Source organism: Poecile atricapillus, chromosome 14 (assembly GCF_030490865.1).
Source record: "Poecile atricapillus isolate bPoeAtr1 chromosome 14, bPoeAtr1.hap1, whole genome shotgun sequence".
NCBI lineage: Eukaryota > Metazoa > Chordata > Aves > Passeriformes > Paridae > Poecile > Poecile atricapillus.
The window spans coordinates 11018344-11038907 of NC_081262.1; the positions used below are offsets into that span (position 1 = coordinate 11018344).

Consider the following 20564-nt stretch of genomic DNA (forward strand, 5'->3'; position numbering starts at 1 on the left):
GAGGAAAGGAAATACTTTAATGTGACTCAATGCAGGGAAAGAATGGACCACCCCATTCAGCATTGAGATGATTCTGTGGGAAGGTGGTGGTGGGTCAGAGCAAGCACTTTACCTTTCTCACTCCTCCTACTGCCCCACTCAACAACTGCTGGAGCCCTGCTACGGACCACAGGATCCAGGGAAACTGCCCAGAGACAGAAATCTGAGTTCCTGCCTGATTCTGCCAGTTCTGTGCACCCCTGCGCGATCACCTGAAGAACCAGGAACAGCTCGTTCCTTCCTCCAGAGTGCCCTCGCTCTCAGCCAGCCGCCAGCAGCGCTCTCCGGGCTGTGCTGGCCCCACCGCTCCCACCAGCCCATCGGGCCACCCAGCCCCGGAGCCCGCTGCGGGGGGAAGGCAGCAGGAGCAGGGCAGCAGCATCCCGGCTCAGCACAGCCCGGGGGATCCCGGATTAGCCAGCACGGCTGGGCCCGGGGGAAGCGGAGCCGCGGCTCCCCGGGCTGACCTTGCGGGGCCGGGGGCGAAGGCAGCGGGCAAAGCTCCGCTTGCAGCCCGGGCAGCGGCGGAGCAGGATCGCTGATCCAGCCCGGGCACACACCGCGCTGCTGCCTCGCAGTGCTGGGAGCGCAGATTCCTCTCTCCTCTGCCGCTTCTTCTTTTTTTTTTTTTTTTTTTTCCCTTTATGTATTTTTTTTTTCCCCAAACCTTTGTGGAACAGACGCCCTCTCCTTGCCCCAGTTGGAGCTGCAGTAGAATGAAAAGGGGGGGTGGGAAGGAGGGAGGAGAGGAGGGAAAAAAAACCTCTTTTGGTTGAGGTTTTCCTGTTACTATCACTGTAGCGTTTATTTAGCCAATCTCCTAACTATGACGTGAGGAAGGCAGGAATCATGGCTCGCTCATAATATTTAACACACCCACTGAAAGCTGGAGCCGCAGAGCTACTAGTCCAACCAGTCTCCAGAATTCAGTGTAGCTGAAAGAGGTTTTCACTCTGCACCTGCCAAAGATCTCTCCCCGCTTTTCCCTTCTCTCCCCCCTTCTCTCTTCCTTTCTCTCTCTCCCTTTAAAAGAAAGATCTGTAAGACCCAGCAGAGATCAAAGACCTCTTCGCTAAAAAGAACCTCTACTGATTAATATTAGTTTCTTTCCTCTAATCCTTCCTTCTCCCCCCTCTTTTTTTTTTTTTTTTTTTTTTTCCCTGTGCCATATTTAACCTTTATGTTGCAGTTGTGCCATCAGACAGTTTTGCAGCCAAAAAAAACCAACCCAAGCCAAAGCACAAGCCCAGCTCGGATACAGCAGCCACCCAGACTCGATCTCAGTTGAACATACTAATCTCTCCCAAGCACTGGACGCGATGGATGAAGAAACTGGAACCGCTCTAAGAAAATGATTTTCCAGCCAATGTTCTTAAAGAGTCTGAGAGAAGAGAGGGAACAAGAGCGAGCGGGGAGCGCTTCTGCTGCATCACTGCTCAAATCCAAGGGAAGGGAGTCAGCGTTTCCAGCACAGCCAAATATTATGGATGATTTTTTTTCTTCTGTCGCCTTTCCGCACAGGTTTTCTTAATATTTTTCCTTCCCCCGTTCTCTTCCCCGTAATTTTTTTTTTTAATTTTATTTAATCAGCGCCTGTGTCTGATGCCGGTTTCTCTCCAAGAACCAGTTTTCCCCGTTTGTTGTGATCCCTGTAATAAAAAGAGGGAGAAATCGTGAACAGATGGCTTTCTATATTACCATGCCGCTGGCATTGTTTTCCTGTTGATTTTAAAGGCTCGGTCCGGAGCTCCTTTTCTTTTTATTTTTTTTAATATTTTTCACCCTTTTATTTATTTTTTTTTTCCCTCCCCCTCCCAAGTTCTTGATGATACTGAGACATGAGGACCTATGGGGTTTAGCCTGTTTATTTCTCGGCGCCTATGGAGGTAACTTTATTGACTTGATCGCTCGCTTCCCGACCCGAGAGGAGCACGCCGGAGCCCCGGGGGGGGCCCGGCAGCCCCGCGCCCGCCCGGGCTCCGTCCGCCGCCTCCCCTCCCTCCCCCTCCGCCGCTAATTCATCATCGCCCCGGCCATGAAAATGCTCCTGGTCCGCAAGTTCCGGGTGCTGATCCTGATGGTGTTCCTCGTCGCCTGCACCATGCACATCATGATCGACCTGCTGCCGCGCCTGGAGCGCCGGGGCCCCGAGGGCCGGCCGGGCTGCTCCTGCCCGCCGCCCGCCGCCGCGCCGCCCCGCGCCGCCGCTCCGCGCTGGCCCAGCAAGCACACGCTGCGGATCCTGCAGGACTTCAGCGCCGAGCCGGCCTCCAACCTCTCGTCGCAGTCGCGGGAGGCGGCGGAGCGGGCGGCGGAGCGGGCGGCGGGCGGCGGGGGCGCGGCGGAGCGGGCGGCGGGGAGGGCGCGGCGCTTGATCGGCCCCGGGGCGCCGCGCCCGCCGCCCCCCGCCGGCAACGCCGCCCCGCTGGCCGCGCTCTTCCAGCACCCGCTGTACCGCGCCGCCCTGCCCCCGCTGGCCGACGGGGACCTCCTCTTCAATGTCAACAGCGACATCAGGTTCAACCCGCGGGCGGCCGAGCAGCCCGAGTGGTGAGTGGCCGCGGGGGGGTGCGGACGTGGCGCGTCCCCCGAGTCGCTGCCCTTCGCTGGGTAGCGCGGCTTTGGGGTGTCGTGGCTGGGTGGAAGTGGGGCACGGGCTTGAGCCGAGCGTTTCGGGGTCACCGGGAAAAAGAGAAAGCGTTCGCAGGCTCGCCCGGTCGGGTTCCTTCAGAAAATAAATGCCCTGAAATACGGAATAAACGCCAGGAGCACGGGAAGGCTGGAGCCTTGGAGCTTCCCCTTGGAGCTGAGGCCGAGGGGTCGGTCTGCCCCGTCTCCAGCTGCAGCCGAGGAAGATGCTGCCAGAAGAGCGGTGTGAGGAAGAGGGTGAGCTCACAGCGAGCCTTCCTCTCCAGCACCTTCCCTGTCTCCCACCCAGCCGTGAAAGGGCTGAGCAGTGAGGCCAGGCAGTAATACATTAACTTTTCTCAAAAGCAAGGTCTAGTACCATAAAAGCATTCATCCTGGCAGGTATTTCCGCTTTCAGGATCTGATCTGTGCTACATTTTTTATCCTCAATTAATTCCCAGTGCCCTGCACCTCCACAGCTCTCCAGCCTTCAAAGCAGTCAGTTGCCTCTGTGAATCGTATGCCCTGTTGGCTCCTAAGAAATGCTGAGAAATTCAATGACTGAAAAATCAAAAGGGTTGTCTAATACAACAGCACCCTCTTCCAAACACACTGACATTGTAATGTTTAAACAGCTGCATTGTACCGTGCAAAAGCTCTGTCAAGCTGCAGAGCAGCCAGCATGATCTAAACCTTTAGAAAGAGAGGATAAATAATTCCAATTTCCGCCCCATGAGTATGTGAATTGTCCAGGCCCCTTCCATCTAATAATCCTAACTGACTGTGAAGGGAAGTAATCTGGAAAGTTTTGGGTTCCCTGAAAGGAAGAAGGAAAAAAAAAAAAAGTCACAAATGCCTAAACATCTGGAGATGTCTGTAAACACAGAGAACTCTGCATCAAAAATATGGGTTAGTCTGTTCAGTAGGTGAAGAGTGAAATCAGCACTGATATCCACAATGCAGCTGCCTGTTGTACATATTTTCCTTAGTGGCTGCAGCCAAAGTTCACAGAACTAAAGTGAAATTCAGAAGGTAGTGATCATTTTAATTAATTCTTTGCTGTAATAGGTTCCTACTGCTCAGGAAGGGGCAAGACCAGTTCTTCTTTAGCAACCAGTTCAGAGTGATGCAGTTTCTCTCATTCTCCCTCTTTAAGAAGGAGGAGGGTGTGGGAGCATTGGGCACCACAGGTCAGGTTCTGCTGCCTTGGTTTCCTGCCCCACATCCCTGTTAAATAAAGGCTCAGGATGATGCTGTTGTTCGAGTCAGACCTGTAAAAGCTGTGTACAACATAATGCCACCTAAACACAAGGTAAAACTTGACCTCTGTGTTTCTGCCATTGAGGAGCCTCTGCCAACGCTCAGTGATGCTGCTCTGAGTTTTGCTCCTGACTTTCGTGGGTGTTAAATCAGGCAGCACGAGGGGGAGTGAGAATCCATCTCCCCATTAGTCCCAGATGGGAGAAGGCTTCTGGTGCAGGGAGGAACCTGGGACCTCTCTCCCTTTCCAAGTTGTCAAATTTTGAAGCCCTGTTTCTTGACGCGTGTTACAAACTGTAACATTATTTCTTTCTCCTCAACTTTGGGTTTTTGTTGTTTTGTTTTTTTTTTTTTTTTTTTTTTTTTTTTTTTTTGGTGGTAGGCAAAATGAAGATCATCACGAAGAATTTTTGCCAACTGGAGAAACCTCCATAGACTCCTACCCAAACTGGTTAAAATTCCACATTGGCATTAATCGGTATGAGTTGTATTCCAGACATAATCCTGCAATTGAGGCTTTACTACAAGACCTTGTCTCCCAAAAGATAACCAGTGTTGGTATGTTTGGATATATGTTATTTTTTTATCATTATTTGCACTTTGTTCAGGATCTCACTGTTGTTTGAGTATTAATATTTTGCATGGCTTCTCTCCAGCGTTTCTGCAACTTTGCTTTCCGGCTTCCCTGCTCATTTTCCCTGCTAAATATAACGAGATATTGCCAGCTCTGTATTACCTGAATAATTGCCAAGTCTGCCAGCAAGGCAAACCCCATTCATGTCAGAGAGCCTTTAGTCACAATCAGGCTGAAAGCGCACTTTTTGGTTATTTCAAATGAAGACATTGACCAAAAAAAGGGATGGCAGGAAGCAGACAGCATCTTGCACGAGCTAGATTTGTATCACTGGCTGATTATTATTTAAAAGGCTGTGCCTGGCAGCGCCTGCCTTGCCAAGGAAGGAGAGGCTGCCCTGCAGCCGTGCTGCGGTGGCTGCGGGAGCATCCGGCACCGCGGGCTCTGCAGGAGCTGCAGCTTCCCCAGGCATGGCAGGGAGCTCCAGGCAAGCCAGCCTGAGCCAGAGCTCAGTTCTGTTTACTCTGCCTGTAAATCCACACCAGGGATGTGCCCGTGTCAGCCTTTGGCTCTGCTTAAACAAGGTGCCACCGTTTGGGGCTTTTCTCCATCCAGGGATGTTTTCTCCAGGGCAATGTGTGTCTTCTTGAATTTAGCTGTGTAGCTGCACAGGGAAAGAAATGTCACAAGCTTAGGTGAAAGCCCTGGGATACTAAACAAGTGTGCACCCCGTGGTTTCCAGAGGTAGGGAGTTGCAGCACAGGCAGCGGTTTCCATCCACCAGGCAGAAAATGGAGTTACTTGTGCTGACCACAAAGTTGCGACGTCCCTTTCAGAGGGATGAAATAGCAGGAGCCCTGTGAAAGTGCTGATGGTGTGTTGGCACTGTGGGATGAGGTCAGCAGGTCTTTAACCCTGCGAGGCAAAAATTCCCCTGGCTTCAGCAGGAAATGGCCTGGGCAAGAATAGCTCAAGCAGCCCTAAGGTTTACATTTTCCATTGTGTGAATCACAGCGGCTGCTGAGCAGGAATAAAGGAGATCCTTGGTCATCAGGAGTGGGCTGATTTAGCTGCTTGGGATGGAGTAGGTGTAAAGTGCAGGATGCCACAGGAGAGCTTCAGCTCAGTGAATCTTGCCGAGCATTGGCTGTGCTCAGTGCCCTGCTCTGCTGGAGCAGCACTTTGTGGAGAGCAGTTTGTGGTACCCAGGTGCCATCCCACATGTTGGACTAAAGGGTCCAGTGGATTTGCAGCTCAGGAAAGATGACAAACATGGGCTTGTTTATTAACCTGTGATGGGTTTCCTGTTCCCAAAAGTCTGGATCAGAGTGAGTCATTAAGGGGGTCATGTTTGCCCATTAAGCCACATGTTTTCCCTTCCCCAGCTCAGAGGTGATGCTGCAGGTAGCAGCAGACTGCCCACACTCCTCTGGTTTGCACTGGAGGGTGATGAGGGCATTGTATGGACACAACCTGGGTGATTTTCTCCCTGATACAGCCTTTGCCTTTCCTGACCTCTCCCCTCAATATCCACCAATTTTTGGAATGTTAGTGGCACACGCAAATGGGGATTGAGCCAGCACTTTGTAACGCGTGCCTTGGGCACATCCACTGAGGAGGGCCAGATGCAGTCTGTGCCCATCCCTGTCCCCACAGAGAGCAGCAGTACCCAGGCAGTGGCCAGGCTGTCCCCAGAGGAGCAGAGGTGATGCCCAATGGAGCCACATCCTGCCCATCTCTTGAGGTTTGCACAAAGTGCAGTGGCTGTAGCAGTTTGCAGCACATGGCTGCTGAGTGCTGATCTTTACTCACCTCCCCAACACTCCAGAGCTCAGACACATTGTCTGTGCATGAGGAGAGCAGCAAACTCAGCAGTGCTCGAGCCATGAAATCTGTCCCTTCTGCAGAGCAGGGGGACGGCTGAGGTGGATTGGGGACATAGAAACTGGTGGGAGAAAAAGGGAGGCAGGAGCAAGAAATAGGAATCTGGCCCTCACTCTTCACTTGATCTTCTGGGCTTGGTGTTCACTTGTGCTTCTGGGCATGTGGCTTCACCTCTCTCTGCTTCAGTCGGCCTAGCATAAAAAAATTACAATCATAAAAAATGGGAGTGAAATCCTGACCCTGGTGACGTAAGTAGAAGTTTTTGCCACTTACTTCCCCGGGGCCATGATTTCACCTAATGTGTCATACAGATGTGTCATGGGGTTTCCATTAATTCTGGTTTTGATAGAGCTTTCAGATCAATGGGGGGAAAGGGCCATGGGACCACAGAGGAAGATTTATGGTTGCTATTAGTGATTCCCTTTGGGATTGTCTCTGTTAATGTTTGAACAAGGCTCTTAAGAGCATGGCAGGGCCTCTTATGCCTCTAACAAAAACACAGAGCCATGGTTTCTAGCAATGAATCAGGATAATTTCCATAAATTAAACCATGAGGTGAATTTGGCGTTGTTGTTGGCCACTATGGGAACTGACAGGGAATGATTCCTACATATAAATCCCAGTCTAAAATCAAGTATACGGAAATGGAAGGACACTTTTGCCAATACAGAGAAGCCAGGATCTGAATTTTGGTGTTAGCATTCACTGCCTGACCCTGTGGGGATTCAGGAGCTTTGTCAGCTTGCAAAGAAAGAAAGAACATATTGCTAATGTACTTTTAAAAATTATTTTTTGCACAATGCAACTTCTCTTATTTTAGGTTGCAAATTCTTTGGATGTTTAAAAATACATGCTTTAAAGTAATTCCTGCCAGTTTTCAGCTTTGCTGCAGAGCAGCAGAAGGATTCAAAAGCATGTAAGCTGATTAATAAAGAGTAATATATTTGACCAAAGGACATTTATAGGGCTGTTACATTCTTTGCATATTCCTGCTTATCTTCTAATTAGCCTTGTTTCTTTTCCTTATGCTCAAATTCTGCTGGGTTGGTTTTTTGCTTTTTTTTCATTTTTAAGGGAGCTGGAAAGATGTCAGATTAGGAGTATAAAATAAATTGGAACCTTGATAATGCCTGGTCTTCAGGCTTCTTTTAGCAAGCAGGACAATTAAATATACAGGCTAACGTGCATTAGATGAAATGGGATATGGCTTTATCCAGTTCCTTCCCAGTGCTCAGATTTACTTTGGCTCTAATAGAATTAGATGGTTTGCCTGATACCTACAGTAATTAGATCCAAACTGCAGCAAAGCAGCATTCTTGGCCACACTGTGATTTCTCTGCTCACCCTGCATTTATTTGTGGGTGAGTGGGGACCAGACTGATCCCCCACATCTGCTAGAGCCTCTCACACGACTCTGTAATGTGCAGTGGTATTTTAAAATGAAAACGGTGACAGAAACAATTCCCAAGAGCAGGGAGCACCAAGGTGACATTTTCTTGATGTTGAAGTTTAAATGGAACAAATCCATGGATGGGAAGGAGCATCCCATGCAGCTCCCACAGTGACACCTAGAGCTGGCCTGGAAAAGGACAGGGTTACCCAGGCTCGGGCTGAGGATGTTTCTGTGCCCTGCATCTCTCTATATATACATATTTCCTATTCATTTTGTTCAGCATAAAGGGATAGCTCTTAATTTGATTTAATTCACTGAAAATTTCCTCTTGCCATAAATAGGAGCCTAGAGAGAATTGTTTTTCCACTGAGCACTGAAGCCTGGTTTTCAGAACCACATGCACAGGCAATTGCACATTTCCTTTGCCTTTCATAGATGCTTATTGCATGCATAAATAACCACAGTTAGCTATTTTCTTGCATATTTACAAGATGTCTGTGCATAATTGTGGCAGCACTATCAGCAGTTTAACAGCAGCTTTGGCAGGGTGTGTTGGAGGGGCACTGTGGGCTTGGTCTTGCTGTCCAGGGAGATTCCCTGTAAGCAGAATAGATTTTGTAATTCCTCTGAGTAGCTGGGACTTATTTTTTCGATTCTTTAAGTTCTCTGGTTGTAAAGGCTTGGAAACATTACCTGGCTGAGGTAATTTGTGAGTCTGTGATGCCTTCAGTTTGTACAGGCAGTGATTAGAAAGCGAGTGTGTGAGATTACTCACACCGGGAATAAAAGATGCAATTACCTGAGGTGGACTCTGCTTCAAGGCAAGGAAAGAAAAGAGAAAAGGGAAAGACAAGACCTTAAATATTGAACATAAATTCTGGCTCTAAAGAAAATCATGAAAATTTCATCCAAAGGAAAGGAAGAAGTGCTTTTGAGAACTTGTGGAAAACAATGAAATATAGCATCTTTGATTTACTGCATAAGGAAACAATGAATCTGCCAAGAGTCAACAGATTGATTTAATGTACAACTCCAGATGAAATGAGGGGACTTAAAATGTACAGCAAAGCCTTAGAATAATTTCACAGATCTCTTCCCCTGCAGAAATTTTTGACTTTCTTGACTAAGCCAAAAAGTCCTTTAAAAAACCTAGCAGAATTGGCTGAACAAGGACAAACCAAGAGATGATGAGGGCTTGAATTTATTTTTAAATATGTTTTTTACAGCTTTTACAGGGCTGTGTCTCCAGCCTGGGGCAAAGCATTACTTGTTAGAGCCAATCAACATGTTTATGTTAGATTTAAGCTTGATCTATAAATAGGAATCGAAAATGGATCTGAGCATCCTCTGTTTCAGATGTTAACTGCATCCCAGGCTGTGTCTGTATCTCACTTCTCAGGCACTAGCACTGCATAATTAAGTACATTTTAAAATGTTTGTTGGATTCTGACCAAAAGAACCAGAAGAAGTTCAGAGATCCTGTTGGGAGTCTCTCTCTCTCCATCAGAAAACCATATGGTTTAGACAGGCTGGTAGGATCAGGGCTATCATGGAGCAAAATAGAAGAGCTGGAAAGCCAGCCCAGTTGGAATTCCAAATCCCTCTGGGTCAAATCCCTCTGGGCAGCATTGCCAGTACCAGAGGGTAGCCAGGAACCCTGCACAACTTGAAAAGATGAGTGAGAGATGATAGCTGGGACATCTTTTGTGTTGGTTGGGGTCTGTGGCTCAGGGTGGGGATTCAGGACTGGTGTTGGTGAGGTGACAAGGTGAGGAAGTAGCAGACGTGGCAGGTGGCTGTGACAGCAGGCTCAGGGATGTGAGTGGAGAGGGGATTTCTGCAGGCTTGATCCAAAGTCTGTCAGAAAAAACAGAAGGAATCCCACCAATTTCACTAATCTTTGGTCAAGACTCTAATCCCAAACATTCAAGCAAAAAGATATCTCAGGGAATTTTTTGCAAAGCCTCCTGAAGTTAGGAAGATTTCTGATCACACCCCAGAGCCCTTACACTGGGTTAACAGGAAAGGTTAATGCTGCTTTCCATCTCCTTCTACTTTGGAGGGAAAAGAGGGGCTTTGAATTGCCTGAAGATGAAAAGTAATGATGACATTGGGATTTGTTTTTAGCAGTGTGCCAGTACATCCAGGAGCTGTGTGAGACTTGATTTGAAGCACCTGCTGTGAGCTAGCAGGTTTATAAAGCCTTTACAGAGCTGTTTGTGACCTGTGGTCACAGTATATTAAAATACTTCAAAAAAATAGAAGCTGAATTTAGAGTGTGACTAGTGGTTCCTTTGGAGTCAGCACAGCCTGGTGTTGCAAGGCTTTTGTAAAAGTCCCTGAAGCTGCTGAGCACAGATGTGACAGATTGCAATGGGGCAGCAGCCTCCAGTTCACTGGAGAATTGGACCTGCTGCTCCTGGTGCTGTGCATTCTTCAGGAATGCGCCTGTGGGCAGCAGATGGAGGCGTGAGGATGTCTCCAGATGTTTGTTTGGGACAAACCCCTGGAAGATGACAGGCCACAATGGCCAGAGGGACATGTTTAACTGAGGCTGAGCAGGAAAGGGAGTTCCTGGAGGAGCACAGCTCAGAAAGTGAGAGGGGAGTCAGAGTGCTGGTGTGATGCTAAGTTATTACAGGGGAAATGATCTGACCTAGAATGGATCATCTCCAGTGAGATCTGCTCTTCCCCAAAATCTGGGCACCCTGGACTGCTCCAAGGCTGCTTGCAGGTACAGCAAGGTCTTATTGAGCTGAAAAGAACAGTCCAAGCTTAGGTGTCTCCATCTCTGTGGGGATTATTGTTGGGCTCTAGCCAGCCTGGATTTGGAGGGTGGATTTGCATCACCCCCAGCCTGGCCAGCACATCTGTGGCACTGGAGGAGGAGACAAAGTGGGAATAGCTGCATGTGAGTCTGGATAATGGGGAAAGCCAAGGTGGAGCTCTGGCACTGGGTTGTTTTCCATGATCCATGTGGGTTCCACCTTGCCCTGCCATGAAGCACAATGGGACACAATTCCCACCAGTGTCCCCCTCTGGTTTTCAGAGTTCCAAAGTTTGCTCCCAGCAGCCGTGGAGAAGTAACTTGTGCCAGTAAAACTTGTGTTGGGGTGAGGCTACTGGTGCAGCCAATTAAGGCAATACAATAAGATGGATCTAAAAACACAAGGGAGATGCTTTTGTCTTACTTCAGCTCAGTTCATTCTGACAGGAAACCAGGCTTTTGTGTCTCATGCAAGAATTATTCTGAATTGTTAATCTTCTTCATACATTTCCCTGCTTGGCGATGACATCCTCGCTGTTGAGTTTGGCTGCTAACAAAATCATTATCTGTGTGGCTTCAATTAGCTGAGTAACCAGTCCTTTTAGTATCTGAAACGCTGTGCTTAGAGAAGGGAGTGCTGGAACTTCCTTTTTTTCTTCTTTGCATTGCTGTGATGGCAGGGGGGTTAGATTGGTGGATCTTTAAGGTCCCTTCCAACCCAGACCATTCTGTGATGTTTCTTTGGAATGCCAGGCCTGTGGCGGCGGCTGGGCAGTGAAGGTGGTGGGGACTGCCCTGTGCCTGGCCCTGTGTCCCTGTGGCCATGGGGCAAGGGCAGCTCCAGCTGCCCACACTGGCCAGGGCTGCTTCCAGAGTGGTCCCAGGGCACCACAGGTAGGGTTTGGACTGGAAGGTTCTCTACTTATTGTCCCCAGGCTCTGAGCTGGGCATGAAAAAGCCTTGCGCTCCTCCTGCCCCCAGGTGCAGATAAAACGACCTGTCCTGCACAAGGGAGGGAGTTTAATCCAGGAAAGCCCTCTGCTTCTGCTTTACCTGGTCAGTGCAAATTGCTTAATGCCCTTTAATTTCTAATTATTTATTTGTTCCTTTGGGATAAAGTGGAAAGGCAAGAGAAGGCTGGGATCAGCAAAACAGCAGGGCAGGAGGGATTTTATTCTAGGAGAACTGTAATTACACTGACCAGATTTGCGTAGCATTTTGTTGCAAAAATATGGGTTACAAGTGCTGAAAGAGAGATGATGACCTATCAGTGATAAGGCACAGAGATGAGTAATTAAAAAGATGTGCAGCTAATGGCATTGGTTAGAGAAAAACCATGTCCAAGCTGTATAGGTGGAACAAGGGCAACTCTCAGGCAGAATTTACAGAGCAAGATAACTTGACATTTTGTAGTTCTCCAGTTGACTTGGCTTTTGTCAGAACTGCAAAGAGAGGGATTGATTATCTGATGATTCCTAGAAAGCATCTTTAAAAGACTGACTCATCCACACAGCCCTGCTGGCCATGGCCTGCCTTCCCAACACAGAGGTGCATCCAGGAGTCAGGCTATAGGTCATTTCATTTAGTAGGATGCTTTTGATTGAGGCAGCAGAAAAGCAGCTGTTTTCTGAAGTATATATTTTTAAGTAGCCTTGTCATCAAGTAAAATGCATTTTTATGAATTGTTATATATATATACTTAAAAAAATCCTAATTTTAAAACCACTATAACCTGGCTGTTACAGTGACATTGTCCGAGTTTTTCAGAATGGTATGAGTGAGTATCAGTCTTAAATTCCCATTAGCTCCCAGCTGGGAGATGAGCAGAGCCACTGTCCTTGTCACCTTCACTGTCCTCTTCAGCCAGGCTGCTCTGCACAGCTCTGCTCTCATGTATGAGCCACCTCGGGATCACTGGAAGTTAACAGCTGGGCTTGGATACATCTCCATTGTGCACAGAGGAGGTGAATTTACATATCTCTACTGCTCAGAAACAGTTATTAAAATCGCAGCAGAGATCAGAGATTGCTACAGTGTCTGCTCATACTTTTAATTAAGGCGCTGTCTGCTGTGCACTGGGCTGTACATCCCAGCTGCAGCTGACTTTGAAAGCACCCCCATCTCCTTCCCCAGTGTCAGCCCCTGGTTAAAAGGGACTCCAAGAGCAATAAGAGATGGAGAAAACAAGACTCCAGAGGTCTGCTCCTATAGGTGCTGCTCATCTGGGGTGCTTATGGAGCCCATGGTGGCCAGAAAAAGGCAAAAAAGTGTCAGGAAACACAATCCATGTTAGTCCTGGTCAGCAGCTCAAAGCCTTTCTCTGTACTCTGCTGAATAATCTGTTGTCCAGTTCATCATCCTGCTTGATGCTCTGATACCACAGTGCTGAACTATACAGAAAACCAGATATGATTTGGTTTGAAGGAAGCTGAGTGTAAGCAGATCTGCATGTCTCATTTTAAAGCTGTTTTGTGTTTTGCCCCCACAGCAATGAAATCAGGAGGCACCCAGCTGAAGCTGATCATGACATTCCAGAACTATGGGCAAGCATTGTTTAAACCAATGAAGTAAGTAAAAAAAGTCTGTGATTTAAAGTGGAATTGTGGTGGAGTGGCCATTTTCTAAGCTGTTAAAGGTTTGCTGTAGGATCTCCCAAGGTTAATGTGTCTGGTTCCTGAGCCTTGCTGCTGAGCCTCAACCTTCAGGGTCTGTTGACCCCTTGTCCTGCTAGACTGGTCTTTGGAGGAGATGCTGAGGAGGCTTCAGAGACATTGCAGTCTTCTCAGGAATGTTATTCACTCTGATCTCTGTGAAATCTCCCGTCATAAATACAGGATGTTTTCAGCATTTCTATCTCATGTAAACTTATTCCACAGGTCTGAGCTTTATCTAGTGTCAGTGCTCCTCTGGAACATGGCCAGACAAGAGAGATGATTCAAAACAGCTTTGGGAAGAGCTAAAGAGTATTTGTCTGATAAATTAGAATTTAATCAGTTGATTTATTGTTGTTTGTATTAAAGAGTTGTATTAGTCATTTGGTTAGGTCTATGCTGAGTCTGTAAAAATGTGTTTATCCAAGAGCGGTACTGCAAGGGAAAGACTCTGGAGAGAAAGGGAAGAACTAGGATTATGCAGCCTTGATTTCTGCCTGCCTGGATCCCATTGAGATGAGAGAAGTTATTCAGGTACAAAAAAGGCTCTTGAATCCTGACCTGTATGTTTGTGTTGTAAGAGGGAAAATTACTCTGTGCTCATTGTAGAGGGTTTAGCAAAGACACTTGGGGCTGCGAAAAGTTTAATGGAGCTATTCAGTGTCTTTGTCAAGGGTACCACTGGAATCATAAATTCATTTCCTTATTTCATTCCCACTGTAGGGAAGTTCAATTCATTTCCTCTAAGATGGTCCATGGAAGACTAAAGTAGCAGGGAATGGTTTGGAATGTGTTGGCACTGTGCTAGAGCTGTAGCAGGGAATGCAGCTCAGGGGGGAAGCTGCTGGCTGGAGACTGACAGATTCCCTCTTTCACTACAGATTTTGCTGTAGATTGACTTCAGACAAGTACAGATTTGACTTGATTTTATTTGACTGCCACAAGGGTCAAAAAATTGATCTGACCTTCCTTCAACCCAAGTTTGAGCAGGGACCCTCCCTATGTGCCTCTATCCTGGAAATCACAAGAAAATCCCATGAGCTTCCAGAGAGCACAAGGCATCTGTGCAAAGGCCAAATGCCTCTGTGTCATTTCCCAAATTGCACACAAATTTCTCCACATTTCTAGTGGATCACTGGCTGCCTGGGAGCGGTTGGAGGAAGCACAGACAATACTGGCAACTCAGACAGCATCTACTCCAGCACCTGCCCTTCCTCTCCCTGAGGGTTTAATCACCAGTGCATGAGCCTGTCCCCTTTATCTGCAGGTTTGATGCACATAGGCACAACTCTTAATCATGACTTGTCTCACATGCAAAATCAAGAACCAGGGGGATTCAGGCTGCCTTTGAGCATTTGGCAGAGTCGTGGTTGCACTGTTGGCTTTTCAGTGTGTGATGTGCTCCTTCTGCATTCCCTCAGATGCAGATAATCTCAGCCTTTATCATTGGTATGACATTGTAATTCTGGGAATGCTAATGAGGTCAAATCAAAATACTGTACAATGCACAGCCTCAGCAAGATGATGGATGACAATAGAGGTGTAGCCACGTTCCTGTGTAGGAGCAATTCCTACCACCCGCTAGAACAATAACAGATGATGTCTTAATCATTCCCTTGGCTTGGTTTGAGGGGCAGCAACACCCTCTTTTCTCACTGCTTTTTGTACTGCCTAAACCCCTGGAAGAAGCATTCAGCAGCTGCTTTTCCAGGCAGCACACCTTCCAGGAGCAGCGCTGCTGCTGTTGTGCTGAGTGTGGCTGAACACATTAGTGCTTTGGAATAAGGCTGTTTGCAAGCATTTGTCTTCACTCTGATAACAGGGAACAGGGAGCCAGATGCTCAGCTAGCATAAATCTTCCTACCTCCTTTGGCATCTGGTCCCACTGGCCTCTTTCTCCACCTTATGGACTGTGGTTGATGAAGTTTTTGGAGAGGTTTGTGGAATAATTTCTTTATACAGAAATAAGCAGCCTAGAATGAAATAAAAATTAAAAAAAAACCAAAAACACACACACAAAAAACCCCAGGCCTTAAATCTATGAGACTTATGCTTGTAGGATCTTCTTAAAACCCTTGACAGCCTTCAGACATGGCAATCCTTAAGATATCCTGGACATGGAAGCCCTTAACAGCTGCTATGATGTTTCTTGTGCTTCCCCTCTTCTATAGGGTACCCTTTTTATCCAGGCCTCACAAAGCTGGATCTTCCTTCCCAGGACAGGAGGCTGTAGGTAGCTCAGAGAAATTTCTGCTCATCAGGGCTGGCAATTTTTTTCTAGGTAGTTTAATTTGAGAGCCATAAAATATCATCCTGGTGGCTACTTCTGAGATGAGTTCATTGAAGGAAGTTGTCAGTGGGTATTCAGGTTGTCTCCACCCGGTGCATCCTACGTATTCCACTTGTGTTATCAGCCCTGTGGCCTTTCACAGCAGCAGGAATTACACTTTTTTTTCCTCATGACTTGATAAGCCTTTTCAGACAATCAATCTCCTTCATGAAGCCCAGGTAACACGACTATTAGATAGGTGTAGGATTTCAAGGCTGATCCCAAGGAATATTGGTAATGCAGAGTTTCCTGTCCTGTCTGAGATCTCCAATACTGAAAGCTGCGTGGTGTGAGGTACATGAAGGGTATTATGTAGACATGAGGCCAGTCCCAGGCTCTGCTTGCATTTGATTCTCTGGAATTGCCTGGAAAGCTGTTTTTGCCACACATCACTGTACTCAGCGTCTTCCAAACTGAATTAATACCTGTTTGAGTGGGATTGCAGCAGACAGCAGAGGCCATGCCAGCCCTTCCCTGACACAGCTGGACATCTGCTCATGGGAGGGGAGCTCTCCAGACCTTTGGCAGTGACTTCTACAGGGCAGCCACAGCAAAATGTGCTCCCTGCAAAACTGCTGAGCACACTGCAGAACTCATCTGACTGACTCTGCCCTTTCCCAGCCTCCCAGTTCCACACTGAATTTATCCAGGGAGCAAGCCAGCTCCAGCAAATCCCAGGCAGAATTTGGAAAGGGGAAATTAGAATCAGCCTTTGGCATCTTTTTTTCTCTGTGTTTGACATTAACTGACAGCTCTTCATCTGGTCATTGATTCAGGCTAGTGGATCAAATGAGGGAAGTGTAGCAGTCAGGGAAATGTGATAGCAGTAAATAAAGCCTGATCAGCTGCAATTATTTTATTTATCCATGGCTCTGCATCTTCATTTCTGAAATAACTGCCCATAAAGTATTGCAGAGGAAGCCAAATCTATTTATAAATCCTATGGCCCAGTGTAGATTCCTTTACTAATTCCAAATGCATGATAGAAAAAGCACGTATTTGCTAAAACTCCAGGGAAGATTTAATGTATTTGCAATGTATCTTAGAGCTAATGTGTACTTTTATTTAGATCATAACAGTTCAATCATACAAAATTATTACCATATGGGACAGGAAAAAAATAGCAACCTCTCCTCCTCCCATGATTAGTGTAGCTAACTGTATTAGTATTGTACATACAACATAATAAAATTTATTTACGTGATTGCTGATATCTACAGTTGCAGCTTTCTGTATGACTTATCAGGTAGGGATGTGTAGAGCCATAAATGTCAAAAGAGTTTTGGCTCATTTGTCCAAAAGGAGCATTTGTAGCTTTGTAGTTTTATTTGGTTTCCCTTTGTTTCTGCTGGCTCGTGGAGTTAAATAGCTGGCTCAGCCACAAAACCAACACACTATTTCTTTCCTCCCAAGGCTTTATTCTTGAAGAGGGAAATTCTGCTCCAGCAGAGGCAGCATTAGGATTCCTATTGCACACATTGGTGCCAGGATTTTGAGAGAGGTTTTTACAGTTCCTTATGGAAAAGCCAAATAGGATCAGATAGAAAATTATACCTTGTTATTGGAGTTGTGAGAAAAGTGTCCCGTGGTCTGTGTTTAGAAACGACATCTCTCATTCCCGTTTTTATAGGCTGCATTGTACAAATGTGTGCAAGGGGTATTCATTATAAAATCTTTGAGGCTTATTTTTTCCATTCAAAGAAATACTACTGTATCTAGTGAACTCAGTTTTGAATGAACAGATAAAAGCCAGTTCTGCTCCAGCTTTAGATTTTACCCAATATTTTTAACATCTTTCTTTTCTTCTGATTTTACAAGTCACAGTACAGGATTAGAAACAGCCACATGACTGTTTCTTCCAGTAGATGAAGACTACTAAGAATTTAACTTGCAGTTAAAGTCTTTAATAAAGTAGAGCCAATTAGTATCAGGGGGATACCAGGCCAGAAGAGGATTTTGGGGTTGTGGAATCCAGTCCTCTTGAATCATGGGCATTCATTAACTGATCAAACACTGCTGACTGTGTTATTTGTAACTTTGGCTCTCACTGTCCCTCCTGAAACTTGCTGCTGTGGAAATAATGCTGCCCATGGGAGCATCTCCATGTTCCTGCAGCCTTCAGAGCCCTGAGCCATCCCAGTGCCAGCCACAAAACTGGCTGGTAGTCACAGCCTGGGGCAAACTGCTTTTCTACAGGACTGAAACAAGCACACCCACCTTTCTCTGGTGTTCCTGTAGCTGTCTCATGGCTCAAAGGCACAGGTGCTGTTAACTGGGCTGAGATCAAGCAGCCAGGGTCATAGGAAAGCCAATACTGGCCCTCAGGGGTGTGGATGTGACACCTGGGCATGTGGTTTAGTGGTCAACATCGTGTGCTGGGTGTTGAGCTGGGAGTTGGGCTTGGCAGTGCTTATTAGTGCTTGGACTCAATGATCTCAGGGGTCTTTCCCAATTTAAATGAGTACATGATTCTGTGATTTTCATTTTAATTGGCAAAGCACAGCTTTTCACTGGCTTTTAGATGTCACACAGTGGCAAAGGATAGCAGTGTTCTTCAGGTTTCTCTTTGATTTTCTTTTAGGACTGTTCAACAAGTAATGCATCTTTTGATAGGGATATTAAATAGTCCAAACAATCCCTGTAATACAAACAACCATTAATCGCTTTCATTTCCTATATTCCCTTTCTGGGGTAGTGGCTGTTGTACCTGGGAAGTGCAGCCTCCAGGCTTGATTATCATATCAATTAGGGTGGTGTAATTCTTCTGCACTGGTGGCATTGCTTCCAAGTCAGAGGAGTTGAAATGAACTCCAGAATGGAGGCTGCTGAAAGATTGCTTTCCTTATTACATCGCATCTCACGCTGTTTTGAGGAAATACGTTTTGCCAACCTGTTACATGTGAGCTGGCAGGCATCCAGTGTAAACATACTGTTATAAGTCAACATAGCAATTAAATCAAATTGCAACGTTTCCTCTGAGCAGCTAGAGAAGTGAGATGTGCATCCAGTAGCTGCTGTGCTCGGAGCCTTCCAGGATTAGCGCTTTGGCACTCTGGAATGTGCTGTGTGAAACCCGACTGAGCAGTCACTGGTCAAAGTACAACCCAAGCACTGAGGCTGTTCCCTCAGCCTGAGCAGTGTTACTGTGCCACTCACTGGTTCTGTGCAGGGTGGGTTACTGGAGACCTAAGGCTGAATAAACTGGTTGGAAAGGTTAAAACTGGCAATCCCAGCATTTGGTTTATGTAGGAGTATTTTAAAATTGCAAGGAATGCTCTTGTTATGTCGTGAAGAAGAAGTGCTTTCATTGCTGCTGGAAGGAATAATCAGTAATCAGATATTCTATGGACCTCATCTATGAGATTTGGGGCTTTTTAAGGGCATTCAAATCCTTGCCAACCAAATCCCTACTGAAATGTTTACCTGAATGAGACTGATAGGTACATTTGATTGTACTTAAATCAGGAATAAATCTGGAGTTAACTGGATGAATTATATCCTTTGATATTTAAAGTGCATGAGATCTGAATGTGGTCCTAAATAAGGACAGTGGGGGATGCTGTGTAGTATTTTAGCTCTTTAACTTTTGGTATATTATGCATGAACTGTTTTTCTCTTTTATAACTAATCCTGTTCATCAGATCAGACTTCTTCAGTATTTCAGTGCAAATTGTGTTTCAGGACTCAGCAGTGCCTCTGGTCCAAATCTCATTTATGCAGATTGGAAAATTTGTGGTGACTTCAAGGGGAGCTGGATCAGGATTGAGGCTGATTGATGGCCCTGGACAGCAGTGAAATCCTGTCTCTGTCCAGCACCATGCTCTGTATTTCCCCTTGCCACAGCTCAGCAACCGCTGGTTGGAATATTGATCAATCTCATCCAGCTCAGGAGCAATTTGTTCTCAAATTCTGCAAACGTGTATATGGAATGACCCCAGAGTCAATGTCTGCAAGTCCAGGTAGCTCAAAGGTTGTCCATTCAGATTAGGATCTGTGACAGCAGATTTCACTGTGCCAGCAGCCAGGAGGGGAAGATAAACCTCCTTCCCTCTCTGGGCAGCAGCTCCTTTGTGCTGTCCCAAGCTGAGCTGTCCTGGATTATCCCCTCCTGGAGCAGGGCAGGATCTGCTCTAAGCCAGGACTGGACAATGTGAGTCCCACTGGTGGAAGGGACCAGACTTTATTCCAACAAACCAGGTCTGTTTTGCTGGATATCAGCATCTCTGTGGGGTTCAGCTCCATCCCACTTCCCAGCACTGGGAAGCTGCCATCCACCACTGCTGGTGAATTATCCCCAAAATCCCTCTCTCCTGACATTCCCATGGTATCTTCAGCTCCTCACAGAGAAGACTTTGCTCTACATCTCATAGAAATGCCAGCCCCCCAGTCTCTGTCACTGGGGTTTTTTGGACAGCCTTCCACCCTTGCATTTTTCCTTGGGCTGTTTTTGGCAGATGATAACAGGATGCTCAATATCTATTTTTGTTCTTGTCTTACACCAACACAAATGGGCACAGGTGCTGCCTGTACCTGCCCCTTATCACTGTTAAAAGGCAGACCTGAGTCTGCAGCCACATTTTACAGTACAGAATTGTCTCTGCTTGATTAGCTGTCTTCTAGGTACTTAGAGAATCTTGCTAATTAGTCTTTGGGAACAAAGACATGCTGGTGTTTATTTTTTCTTTAAAAGCCATTTATTGCAGCAGCTAACTTTTTTTTTTTTTTTTAACATTACCACAGTATATTAGGAAGGAACCATCTTCAGCATCTGATTTTAATCAAGCCACTTCTTCACTTTAATTTTCTGCATACCAAGAAGCGCAGTCCTGTGGCTTTGTCTTTTAATCAGAGAGGCACTTTAGCTCCTCAGTTCCTTATTTCACACAGTTCACCATGTATCAATGGTGCAGAGAAGTGAAGAGCTGGCATGAAATACATAGCCTGTAATTTACTGCTGAGTAGCAGGGCTTGGCACACAGGGGACTGGTGGAGCACTGAGGTAAGATGTCCTAGTAAATCTAAGCAAAAAAAAATGTGTC

General features: G+C 46.4%; 1 protein-coding gene across 2 annotated transcripts in view; it reads left to right on the forward strand.

Annotated features, from left to right (window-relative positions):
- The first annotated feature begins 764 nt into the window (after positions 1-764).
- Positions 765-20564, forward strand: part of FAM20C (FAM20C golgi associated secretory pathway kinase) — a 57707-nt gene continuing 37907 nt past the window's right edge. The window contains exons 1-4 of one of the 2 annotated variants that reach the window (XM_058849847.1): positions 765-1560; positions 1859-2589; positions 4310-4485; positions 13034-13112. In XM_058849847.1, the coding sequence (XP_058705830.1) occupies positions 2075-2589; positions 4310-4485; positions 13034-13112 (770 nt within the window). In that variant the 5' untranslated portion in view covers positions 765-1560; positions 1859-2074. Of the gene's footprint in view, positions 2590-4309; positions 4486-13033; positions 13113-20564 lie in introns of both variants that reach the window. The other variant, XM_058849846.1, reaches the window with a different exon arrangement.